Raw genomic sequence first — 13,018 nt, 5'->3', positions numbered from 1 at the left:
ATGCGATTAGAAGTTTATTACCTGATGATATATTCATCTCTTCTGCCTTCATTGGAATTTGTCTAACAGAAGATTTAGCTAAACTGGAACATGATCAACCCAAATTGACTTCATGTTCACCTACTTAAAATCCGCATTTTTAACATCCATTGTACTTTCACCATCAAAGTAATGCCTTGTTTGAGTGTATGCAAACTATTTGTTTTAAAGCAGAAGATCATAATCAGAAAATAGAATGTTGATGTCAGAAATACCTCCACAGACTAAACAAAACAAACTTAATGGCAAGTGACTCTCAAACTGGGAAAAAACAACTGCATGGTGGTGACTCCTTGGTCAAAAAAAAAAATGACAACGTTCCCTCTATAGTCTTTGATGTGTAAGTTCTATAGCAAAGGTCTATATTTAAATTTGGGGGAAAAAATTCTTCAACACAATGTACTTAGAAATTCCTATCTGACAGTAAAACTACCTAACAAAGATGATACAATTTGGACATGTTAAAATGTACTATTTGTATAAACACACATATTCTTTCATTTCATCAGGCTTTTAAAATATGCTTTATGACTTAATTCCTAGTGTTGTTGGTAAAGATGCTTTCTTATTAGAAGTTTACTTGGTAGAAATGTAAAATTACAGAGCTCAGTTCAGTTCCAGCTAGAGAGAGACTTTAGACTGCAGATTGCTTTAAAGAAAGTTCAGTTCTTGGGGCGCCTGGGTGGCGCAGTCGGTTAAGCGTCCGACTTCAGCCAGGTCACGATCTCGCGGTCCGTGAGTTTGAGCCCCGCGTCGGGCTCTGGGCTGATGGCTCAGAGCCTGGAGCCTGTTTCCGATTCTGTGTCTCCCTCTCTCTCTGCCCCTCCCCCGTTCATGCTCTGTCTCTCTCTGTCCCAAAAATAAATAAACGTTGAAAAAAAAAAAAAAAAAAAAAAAAAAAAGAAAGTTCAGTTCTTACAAAATAGCTTCATAATACAGAGTTGCTTTTGGATTTTCCATATTCATTTTATTTATCAAATTGCATGAAGTAATTGGTCACTGATCTCATAGCTTTTATTAGTTTGAGCTAACCCCAAAACTAAAGTCTGGGAAATAATCAGTATCAAAATATTAAATTCTCAAATATACACCCCTGTAATGCTTTGTAAGCTATCAAGACCAAGATTATCTTACACAGAATCAAAGTATCAATTAAATGAGGTTTTCTCTTGGATTTCACAACATAAAACGTTCCTTTAGCAGTGCGCCACCCTGTTATTAAATTAATGTTATTTGCAAATACAACATATCTTAAATACTTATGAAAATTAAAAGTAACATACTTTATATGGATAAGATACACCATAACAACTTTGATATTCCTTTAAGCTACTTAAAAGTAGATGTTAATTGTATCAAAAAGTCTACTTAAGAGATTTTGGATAGAAACCAAGAAGAGTTTCTTAATAATCCAGAAACAGATGATAAAATGATGAGGATGTTCAAGAAGATTAAATCCATGTAAGCTTCAAGAACGGAAATCATCCACCTTTGAATATAGGACATATGCTGGCCTGAAAACCAAAATCAGACTGTAGGACACAGTGTGGGTCCTTCAAGTTCACATTCTAGCATTTTGGCATAAATGAGAATAGGTCACAAAATCTATGCACATTTTCAAGTTTGGTTTTTAAAAAAACATATAATATTTGAACCAATCACAGAATAATGTATGAGTTATAATTTGTCAGTTTAAGGAATAGGAAAAATATACATTTTTGTTCTGTGGTGACGATTTATTGGTTGGAATGTTTTATTTTCCTCTTCATGTTTTCGGTGACTGTTTCCCACTGGTATCATCAACCAGGTCTCTCAGGCGAGATAAATGGTGCAAAGCCCTTCATTGAAAAGTACAAAACACATTATAAACCATATTAAAGACTGAGCAGACAATGTAGACAGCAACAAATGGTAATTACATTGTTTATTAACTTCAAAATTAGTATGAGAAATGATTTGTAAATAAGTATCAAACATTTGGAATTTTTCTTTATAAAACCTTGAGATCTGAGTAACTGAAGGCTAAAATAATTCATTTAAATTCTTGGGGCGCCTGGGTGGCGCAGTCGGTTAAGCGTCCGACTTCAGCCAGGTCACGATCTCGCGGTCCGTGAGTTCGAGCCCCGCGTCGGGCTCTGGGCTGATGGCTCAGAGCCTGGAGCCTGTTTCCGATTCTGTGTCTCCCTCTCTCTCTGCCCCTCCCCCGTTCATGCTCTGTCTCTCTCTGTCCCAAAAATAAATAAACATTGAAAAAAAAAAAAAAATTTAAAAAAAAAAATAAAAATAAATAAAAAAAAAAAAATTCTATAAACATTTACTTTAAAAATATATATTTTTTGACATTCAAGGGTTTTTTTTTTGAAAGTTTGCCAAGACCTTTAATAATAGGTTTATTTTGTATCACACTTAACAAGATACATTCTTCATGTAATTTTCACAATAACTGTGAAATTACACCCTTTCTTTTGGAATACAGTGTATGTTATTTAAGAAAGAAAGTATATTCATTAAGATGTACATTTAAGATAGCTAAAATTTTAAAAATAGCACTGAAATATCAGTCACAGTTGAGGAAAACTCATTTTTATTGAGCATGGGGGAAACAAATGACAATTATCTGGTATTATATCAACAATTTGTTTTCTCTAAAACAAAGCGAAAATTCTAGGTCAGGTCTCAGTGGACAAAATGTAATCATCCCTCAAACAAACTAAGAAAAAAGAAGCCCTTAACTTTCCTCTAAAAATATTCTTCCAGTTTGTCCTCCCTATTACTCATTCAGAACCTCAAGGACCACTCAGAAAACATCAGTTAATCAACCATATTTCAGACCTCTTATTAATAAGGGACCAAGAAAAGCAAGTAATGTAGCAATTATGATGTGCACTAACCTGTTTACTAACAGAAATTACTATTTCGAAGGTGAGCTGAAAGGTGGTGACTACAATGGCCTGTTCTACAGTCTCTAACACAGGTTCGGGGTTCGGTAAGTATGTATTACATAAAATACATCTTTCACTTTACCCAGGACAAGGGGATGGAAGAAACCAGTACTGTTACTTACTACTACATTATATCTATTTCCCTGTACTCTACTTCTTGGACACTTTTACTCAAATACATTGAGAATCTGGATTTTGCCACCGTTTTGGCAACTTCAGTTAATTTTTGAGATTTGTATCTTCATCAACTAAATGACAATAACTCATCCAAAGTTACTAAGCAATCAGAGGTAAAATTAACTAGACTCTATCATTTCTACATCCTATAGTAAAATCTCTTTACCTAAAGAATTATTTTCCTCCTAGAGACACACATTTATGAGACAGAAGATAATCTGTGAATATACTTTGGACTTAGATCTATCTTTTTTTCAGGCTTATTATTTAACAACCTATGATTCAAAAGAAAGAGGGGCACCTGGCTTGCTCTGTCAGTGGAACCTATGACTCCTGATCTCGGGATTGTGAGTTCAAGCCCCACACTGGGTGTGGTGATTGCTAAAAGTAAAATAGGAAGGGAAGAAGGAAGGGAGGGAGGAGAATAGAAAGAGAGGAAGAGATGGAGGGAGGGAGGGACAAGTGGCTAGAATCTTATCTATTTACAACTCTGAGGGCCACAGATCCCTTGCATTTATGGAATCTACAAAATTTAATGTGGGAAAATATTCTCATCTTTATTTTCACTAAATGCTACCTGTAAATTAGCATTTCCTTCCATTATGAATGCAAACAACAGACCCAAATCTGTGACCTCATATGCCAGAGAAATCAGAGATCTTTTCTATTACATTATAGTCATTGCAGGTACTCAAAATTTCTTTTATAGTCACCACGACTTCAAAATTACAATAGTTACATAATAGTTACAAAATTACATTAATTACTAAACACATGTACTACACATGTAATTTCAGTCCTTCTGTCTACAATCCAAAAGTTCATATGACATAACTGGCCAACTATTAGACAACTTTGAGCCTTGTTGTTCATCCAGCAAACAGTGAAGTCTCAGTGGTGACCCACTGGTGCTTTCCAATATTCCCTTTCTCTGTTTGCTGATCAACATGTGAACATTAAGTGAAAGACCACATCATGGTTTAATGCTTTTATTTAAGTTACGCAAAAGGCCATTTTACTAAATGAATTTTAACTTACCTGTATTTTAAATGTCTTATTTAAATGCAGTAAGAAGCATATGAAATTTAGAAATTAGAAATTTATTTTAGAAATTAGCAATTAAAATTATTTTAATATTTTCATAACTATAACTCAATATAACTATTTTCCTTCCTAGTCCTATTTTATGTCTTTAAAAAACAATATTAGGGAGAAAGAAGAAGGATGGGAAGGGAAGGGAGGGGTGTGGTATGATGGGAATGAATGAAAAAGCTAAGCGGTAATGTGAACTCTTCAGTCCCCCTACCTCAGCTACACACAACAGCTTTCATTTCCTTTCATTCCTTTCATTTAACCTCTATCTGCCCTGCTTAGAACAAGACAATCAATCAATCAATCTACTTAGAGAAGAGGCCACCAAAAGTGATTTGCTATTTTAAAGATATGTGTAGGGAGAAGCATGGGGTAAAGTTATATAAGGAAGTTACTCGAGTTTCTTCTCTAAAAAAGTGAAAAAGCAAGCTAATGGGAAAAATATAAATTTAAGAGTTATGTTACAACACTGAATAGTCATTCACCTTAAAAACTGAAATTTAAAAGATGCATGTCTTATTATGAGAATGTATCGATCAATGAGCCCATAGAAACTTAATAACAGACTGATTATATGAAAGCAATCAAACTGTATTTTAATTTACTCATTGATACCTTGCCTCTGGTTTTCTATGAGTACTGCTATACTGGCTGTTCTTAAGTATTATGTTTACTGGCCTATATTCAGGCTCGCATCCAGCAACAACTAAACAAAATGCCTACCACTCCCTAGATCTTAGCAGAGAACATAAGTATAAAGAAAAATTTTTGCTCTAGGATCATGTTTTACAAATCTGAGAGGTTAATTCTATCTATCTCTGGTATAGAATGAAGACCAGAAAACAGCGGGGAAAAGAGAAGTGAGAAACAGGACAACTTTCTAGCTATCATTAAATCTTTACAGCAAGGCCTTTAACTTGCTGAAAACCATAAAATCTTACACATTCATTTCCAAATTATATATAAAGCAATATACTCTAAAGCCAGTACAAATTATTTTTGGATGACTGATGATTTTGCAATCATCTCCTACTGCTCACCTTTATAATGTATGAGCAATACAATTATCGCTCATTCTTCACAGCCAGCCTAGACAGAGTAGCTGGTGGCTTACATGACATACAAGGTTCTAGAAAAGGCCCCTGTTCAAAAACTACAATTTTTTCATTTGCTTAAAGATGGCAAATTTCTCTCTTCGAGGTTTCAGTATGTAAATGCATAAGACAAAGCTAAGAATTATAAAGATACAAAACAATTACAATTTAGATTCCTATCCAAAGCAAAATCCCTCTGGAAAAAAATAACATCTTAGGCTACTCAGTCTTTTATACTTCTGGTCCAATGAATCTTCCTAGAGAGCAATTATTTCTAATGAAAGAACATAAGAAAACTGAGTGTCCAACAGAGTAAACAGAACCCATACTAAGAGCTTAGTGTTTCCTGAGCCTAATGAAAGACATTTTAAAACTGGTTAGCAGTCAAACTGTTAAAAACAAGAACTTTTATTTGAGGGATAGAGAGAGACATAATAGGATTTTCATCCTAGGAAAGGTCATTAAAGCATCCAAGGTATAATCTGCAACTTTTGAAAAAGCTGAGTCTATTTATTTTTAAATATGAAAAGATGGCCATAAACCTAACCAGAAAAATCTGAATTTCAAATTGTCCTTAAAATAATCTACACACTAAAAATAAAGAAAACACGTACTAACATACTTTTAAAAGTTTAAACTTACTTCATATCAGTACTCTACTGATAATAATTTTGAAACGTAAAGTAAAAGCCAAATCAAGATTACCCCAGCTAATCTAACAGAATCAACAGCTAACAGCCATCTGCAAACATGAATCTTACTCTGAAAATGGCATTTTATATCTAGTCAAGATTACTGATCGTCTAAGCCAGAAAAAAAAGTTACTACTACCAAAAAAACCTTTCAGCTAATGGTAAAAGTGCCCCTACAATCAATATCAATTTTTGTGTTCATTTAATTACTTATGGCCCAGTGTTCATTTTCACCAACAAAACATCTTCCAGGCTATGTACTTAGAAAACATATTTAAGTCTATGACACAGGTTCAATATAAATGCTTTTAAGAAACATGGAAAGCTTGAAGTCATCTTATTTTAAATTTTAAGGCAGAATGAGGTCTTTATACTAGATAATCAATTGAGGCCCTGCACCAGTCTAAATGGATAATGTACCGCTATCATTAATAAGAGGAGTGTTAACAACATAGGCTGTAGAATCAGACCATCTGATTTGAAACCCAGTGCTACCTCTTACTAGTTATATAACCTTGGGCAAGTTAATTACTTGAATTTTATTACCTGATCTGAATTATCAAGATAATAATACAACCTCATAGGGTTGTAAAGATCACATGAATTACTCAAAAGCACTAAGAACACTGACACTTGGTTAAGTGTTCAAAAAATGTTATTATCATTATTTACAGACTCCTACCAGATAGGAATACTATACCAAAATACTATGGGAAACTGTAAAGTAAGGTATTATTTCTACCCAGAAAATTATAAATTATAAAGTCACAGGGAAAAAATCATACATGCATATATTTTTAAATTATGGAAGTTAAAAAAAAAAAGTGTGTGTGCATACACGTACATACACATAAATATCACGGCAATTAGAGTGAAAAGTTTACATGTCTAGTGTTTCACTTTTCCACCACTTCCTTAGATAACAGAATTCTAAACACATTCTGAAGGACAAAAGGTAGACAAGATTTGTTTAGCCCCACTTCTAGCCAAGTGAAATGGAGTTACTAAAGTAAAAAATTTCAATCTTAGCATTTCCTAAAGCTCAGTATTCCATCTTCTGAGGGCACTTAACATTCACACAACCAAACCCATAAATAAATACCATTCCTCATGGTAGTCCAGTTTCCTAGTAACTTTGTTAATGTGCTGTGCAAGATTGAAAATTTGAGTATGTAGCGTATATGACATTAAATTGTGAATTAACGTGATATGTAACAGCATATCAACATTTGAAGATACTGGTACTTGATATACTGTTAAGGGAAATTTGCCTCCAAATTTTAAGCTGGAAGGTCACTGGAATAACTTTGAGAAAAGAACCACAGCTACATGGTTTTTTTAGGTTTTCGGTACGTACATTAAGAATTATGTACAAACTGAATTGTCTGTACTGATCCTCGGAACAACAAATAAAAACTCAATTATGAAAGAAAGAAAGAAAGAAAGAAAGAAAGAAAGAAAGAAAGAAAGAAAGACCATTCCCTCTGCAAATACCATGACTATAGGAAAGATTTGCATTCATCTCCACATTTTTTGCTTAAGATAATGTAACTAAGAAAACAGACGGATTAACCCACTCAAGGCATTTAGACCTATCTTTATATCCAGGACATTATGCCCACTTTAGGTTTCTGTAGAGAGATGTCAAATAATGACAGATTTATCATTATTATATGTATTCTAGAGGGAATTCATAAAAACACATTTCAGAAACAAGTTGTTCTTCCATGATATCCATAACAATACTATGTCAAATTGTTGCTGTTACACAAATGAAAAGAGAATCTCTCTAAGCCACTCATATCCATTATATTTAGGCATCTAAGGTTATCTCATTAGGTCTTAAGAACACATTAAAGGAAATAGCACAAGTTTAAGAGAAAAGTTGAGGATTAAACAATATGCTCCATGAAGGTTAAAAATACCAAGTACAGGATGCAAAAATTCTCAACAAGATATGAGCCAACTGGATCCAACAATACATTAAAAGAATTATTCATCATGACCAAGTGGGATTTATAGCTGGGATGCAGAACTGGTTCAATATCTGAAATAAATCAATGTGATACATCACATTAATAAAAAGAAGGACAAGAACCATGATCCTCTCAATAGATGCAGAGAGAGCATTTGACAAAATTCAGCATCCTTTCTTGATAAAAATCCTCAAGAAAGTAGGGATAGAAAGATCATACCTCAAGATCGTAAAAGCCATATTCAAAAGACTCATCGCTAATATCATCCTCAATGGAGAAAAACTGAGAGCTTTCCCCCTAAGGTCAGGAACACGACAGGGATGTCCACTCTCGCCACTGTTATTCAACATAGTATTGGAAGTCCTCGCCTCAACAATCAAGACAACACAAAGAAATAAAAAGCATCCAAATCGGCAAGGAGGAAGTCAAATTTTCACTCTTTGCAGATGACATGATACTCTGTACAGAAAACCCAAAAGATTCCACCAAAACACTGCTAGAACCGATGCATGAACTCAGCAAAATCAGAGGATATAAAATCAATGCACAGAAATCAGTTGCATTTCTATATACCAATAATAAAGCAGCAGAAAGAGAAATCAAGGACTCAATCCCATTTATATATAATTGCACCAAAAACCATAAAATACCTAGGAATAAACCTAACCAAAGAGATGAAAAATCTATACACTGAAAACCATAGAAAGCTTATGAAAGAAATTGAAGAAGACACACAGTAAAAGGAAAAATATTCCATACTCATGGATTGGGAGAACAAATATTGTTAAAATACTGATACTACCCAAAGCAATCTACATATTCAATGCAATCCCTATCAAAATAACACAGGCATTCTTCACAGAGCTAGAACAATCCTAAAATTTGTCTGGAACCAGAAAAGACCCCAAATAGACAAAGCAATCTTGAAAAAGAAAACCAAAGCTGGAGGCATCACAATTCTGGACTTCAAGATGTACTACAAAGCTGTAATCATCAAGACAGTATGGTACTGACCAAAGACAGAACTTAGATCGATGGAACAGAATAGAGAACCCAGAAATGGACCCACAAACGTACAGCCAACTAATCTTTGACAAAGCAGGAAAGAATATCCGATGGAATAAAGACAGTCTCTTCAGCAAATGCTGTTGGGAAAACTGTACAGCAAAATGCAAAAGACTGAACCTGAACCACTTACTTACATCATACACAAAACTAAACTCAAAATGGATGGAAGACCCAAACATAAGACAGGAAGCCATCAAAATCCTCGAGAATGCAGACAAAAACCTCTTTGACCTTGGATGCAGTAACTTCTAACTCAACATGTCTCAGGAGGCAAGGGAAACAAAAGCAAAAATGTACTACTGGGACCTCATCAAGATAAAAAGCTTCTGCACGGCAAAGGAAACAATCAGCAAAACTAAAAGGCAACTGACAGAATGGGAGAAGATATTTGCAAATGACATATCAGATAAAGGGTTAGTATCCAAAATCTATAAAGAACTTATCAAACACCCAAAAAACAAATAATCCAGTGAAGAAATGAGCAAAAGACATGAATAGACATGGAAAAATGCTCAACATCACTCATCATCAGGGAAATGCCAATTAAAACCACAATGAGATACCATATCACACCCGTCAGAATAGCTAAAAATTGACAACTCAGGCAACAACAGATGTTGGCGAGGATGCAGAGAAAGAGGAACCCTTTTGCACTGCTGGTGAGAATGCAAACTGGTGCAGCCACTCTGGAAAACAGTATGGAGGTTCCTCAAAAAATTTAAAATAGAGAACTACCTGACGACCCAGCAATTGCACTACTGGCTATTTATCCAAAGGATACAGGTGTGCTGTTTCAAAGGGGCACATGCACTCCAATGTTTATAGTAGCACTACCGACAATAACCAAAGTATGGAAAGAGCCCAAATGTCCATTGACAGATGATAAAGATGTAGTATATATATACAATGAAGTATTACCCACCAATGAAAAAGAATGAAATCTTGCCATCTGCAACAACATGGATGAACTAGAGTGTATTATGCTAAGCAAAATTAGTCAGAGAAAGACAAATATCATATGACTTCACTCATGTGGAATTTAAGATACAAAACAGATGAACATAAGGGAAGGGAAGCAAAAATAATATAAAAACAAGGAGGGGGACAAAACATAAGAGACAAATATAGAGAACTGAGAGCTGCTGGAGAGGCTGTGGAAGGGGGGATGGGCTAAATGGGTGATGGGCATTAGGGAAGACAATTGTTAGGATGAGCACTGTGTGTTATATATAGGGGATAAATCACTGGATTCTACTCCTGAGATCATCATTGCAATATATGTTAACTTGAATATAAATTAAAAATTAGTATTTTTAAAAATATCAAGTCTATCTATTCTTAGAACTACTTAATTTCTCCTGGAATCTTCTGATTTCAAAGAGATGACTAAAATGGATTTGTATCCATTAACATCTTAAGAAATTAATAGAGAATACTTACTTTTGAAGTGATCTAGTAATAGGAACCATACTTTCCTTCAACTGTAATTGAGAGAAATTGTCTTCTGAAACCTATTATTAAAAACACCAAATATAACAAAATATTGAAAATATTATATAACTATAAATTTAAGTGGTACTTAGTATGTGAAAAATAAGAACATTAAAAACCAGTCTGCATTTCCAAGGAAATAATTCTAGCAAATAATTTTCAGTAAAGCATTAAATATTTTCTTTATTCTAAAAATAAAACTACTACTTATTCATCTTTCAAGTATGCTTCTAAATTATATGTCCAATAAAAATAAAACTTGGCTTCAAATTAAGACTATAATGAACAAGGTTATGTCTCAATGATGTCTAAAACAGGAGGGGGAAAAAGGGATAGATTACACACTATATGTTACTGTAATAATCATTAAAATGTATAGAAAAATTGAAATACAATTCAGGCTTGACAGTTTCCAAGACCTGATCCATTCATTTGTAATTTAAACTGAATTTCATAAAGCTCCACTGAATAACAAAGCAATGACAATAAAAATATTTATTATTTACCAGCTATTAAGTTTTTTCAGGAGCCAAGCACTATATAAGTACTTCACATAGTCTGTCTCAATTTATCTTTTCAACAACCACATTTTACAGAAGAAGAAACTAAAATAAAGAGGTTAAGAGATTTGTACAAATACTGCACTTGCTAGTTAAGTGGCAGAATTAGAATTTACAATCAGACTTGTGAGAATATAAACTTTATGTAAATACTGTACTATTGTGAAGAAAACTCAACCCCTATAGAATAGCAGTCCAAAGCACCAAGAGATTTTGAAATTCCTAGGAAATACATAAAAACACAATGGTTTTGAAATAAAATTTTACATTAACTATAAGAAAAGTCAAACACATGGTAACAATAAAATTTCAGGAGACATAGGTTATGTAGAGAAGTCCAAAGTTGAAAAGGATTTCCAGGGGCGCCTGGGTGGCGCAGTCGGTTAAGCGTCCGACTTCAGCCAGGTCACGATCTCGCGGTCCGGGAGTTCGAGCCCCGCATCAGGCTCTGGGCTGATGGCTCAGAGCCTGGAGCCTGTTTCCGATTCTGTGTCTCCCTCTCTCTCTGCCCCTCCCCCGTTCATGCTCTGTCTCTCTCTGTCCCAAAAATAAACGTTGAGGAAAAAAAAAAAAAAAAAGAAAAGGATTTCCAGGCCTCCTCAAATATAAATACAAAAAGTTGGGTTATACCAATAATGTTGCAGTGCATTAAAAAACAATTCCTACATTGGGGCGCCTGGGTGGCGCAGTCGGTTAAGCGTCCGACTTCAGCCAGGTCACGATCTCGCGGTCCGTGAGTTTGAGCCCCGCGTCGGGCTCTGGGCTGATGGCTCAGAGCCTGGAGCCTGTTTCCGATTCTGTGTCTCCCTCTCTCTCTGCCCCTCCCCCGTTCATGCTCTGTCTCTCTCTGTCCCAAAAATAAATAAACGTTGAAAAAAAAAAAATTAAAAAAAAAAAATAAACAATTCCTACAATCCTTCCATAATCCTTCCATAACTATAATTGTAACACTGTCATAACTAAACAAGATGCTGTATTTATAACCATGAACAAAAGAGGATAATCTATTCAGGGGTACACAGCTACAGAAATGTAACAGTATTAAATTTGAGTTAATTTTTACAAAATATAACAATATTACAACTCTAGAACATGAGTTATGTGGCATGTTTATTGACATAAAACTAGAGGTCAAACTGAAAAAGATCTGGGAAGGTATCGTATATCTCCACAGATCTTAATTCACATTCACAGATCTCAATTCATAAATCAAGTTTGTGCTTACTTGCTTAATTTCTTCTTTCAGATCTACAGTTCTATTCTGATTAAAACTTTCTTGTACTGCTTGAAGATTAAATAACATTTGTTTCAGGGCTTCAACAGGACCATGATGTTTCCCTCCAGAAAGGGTACAGCTCTGACATAAAACAGATGAATGATTAACCAAGCAAATTCATGGAGGAAAAAGTTTTATTTTGTATTTTCCCCACAATATAAAATGCAAAAATTCAAATCAATAATGTGTTTTGAAAAGTCATTATTGTAACTCAACACCTCCTCTTACCCAATTGCGAGATAAGTTATTTAGAGACAACCATGAAGTCTGACACATCCTTTCTAGTCCCTGCTCTTTTCAAATGAACAGTACATGTTCACATTTGCAATGCTTTCATTTATACATTTAAAATCACAGATTTTTAGAAATGGAAGGTCCTCAGAGCTCAGGTAGGCCAACATGCTCTTTCTCGGGTATGTAAATAAAGCTAGTTATTAGCTGAACAAGAACCAGAATTTCAAATACAGCATTCTCTAAACACTTTTAAATGTTTTCACACAGAGAATGCTAGTTTTTCACTTACTCATTGGTCACACATTCCTTGCTATGTAAAACAACACTCAAACCTCAATTATCAACTGATCTTACCTGCATCCAAAGAAGGCAGCAGC

The 13,018-nt window shown here is 34.5% G+C and overlaps 1 protein-coding gene across 2 annotated transcripts in view; it reads right to left on the bottom strand.

Annotated features, from left to right (window-relative positions):
• Positions 1-980: 980 nt before the first annotated feature.
• CD3H18orf54 (chromosome D3 C18orf54 homolog) overlaps positions 981-13,018 on the bottom strand; it is a 27,591-nt gene continuing 15,553 nt past the window's right edge. For both annotated transcript variants that reach the window (XM_045459098.1, XM_045459097.1), the window contains 3 exons: positions 12,357-12,488; positions 10,521-10,591; positions 981-1,877 (listed from right to left, as the gene is read on the bottom strand). In XM_045459098.1, coding sequence (XP_045315054.1) covers positions 1,805-1,877; positions 10,521-10,591; positions 12,357-12,488 — 276 coding nt within the window. In that variant the 3' untranslated portion in view covers positions 981-1,804. The remainder of the gene's footprint in view (positions 1,878-10,520; positions 10,592-12,356; positions 12,489-13,018) is intronic.

This window comes from Leopardus geoffroyi, chromosome D3, assembly GCF_018350155.1.
Source record: "Leopardus geoffroyi isolate Oge1 chromosome D3, O.geoffroyi_Oge1_pat1.0, whole genome shotgun sequence".
Taxonomy (NCBI): Eukaryota; Metazoa; Chordata; class Mammalia; order Carnivora; family Felidae; genus Leopardus; species Leopardus geoffroyi.
The sequence above is the reverse complement of the archived record's forward strand: the minus strand, read 5'-3'. Positions and strand labels throughout refer to the sequence as shown.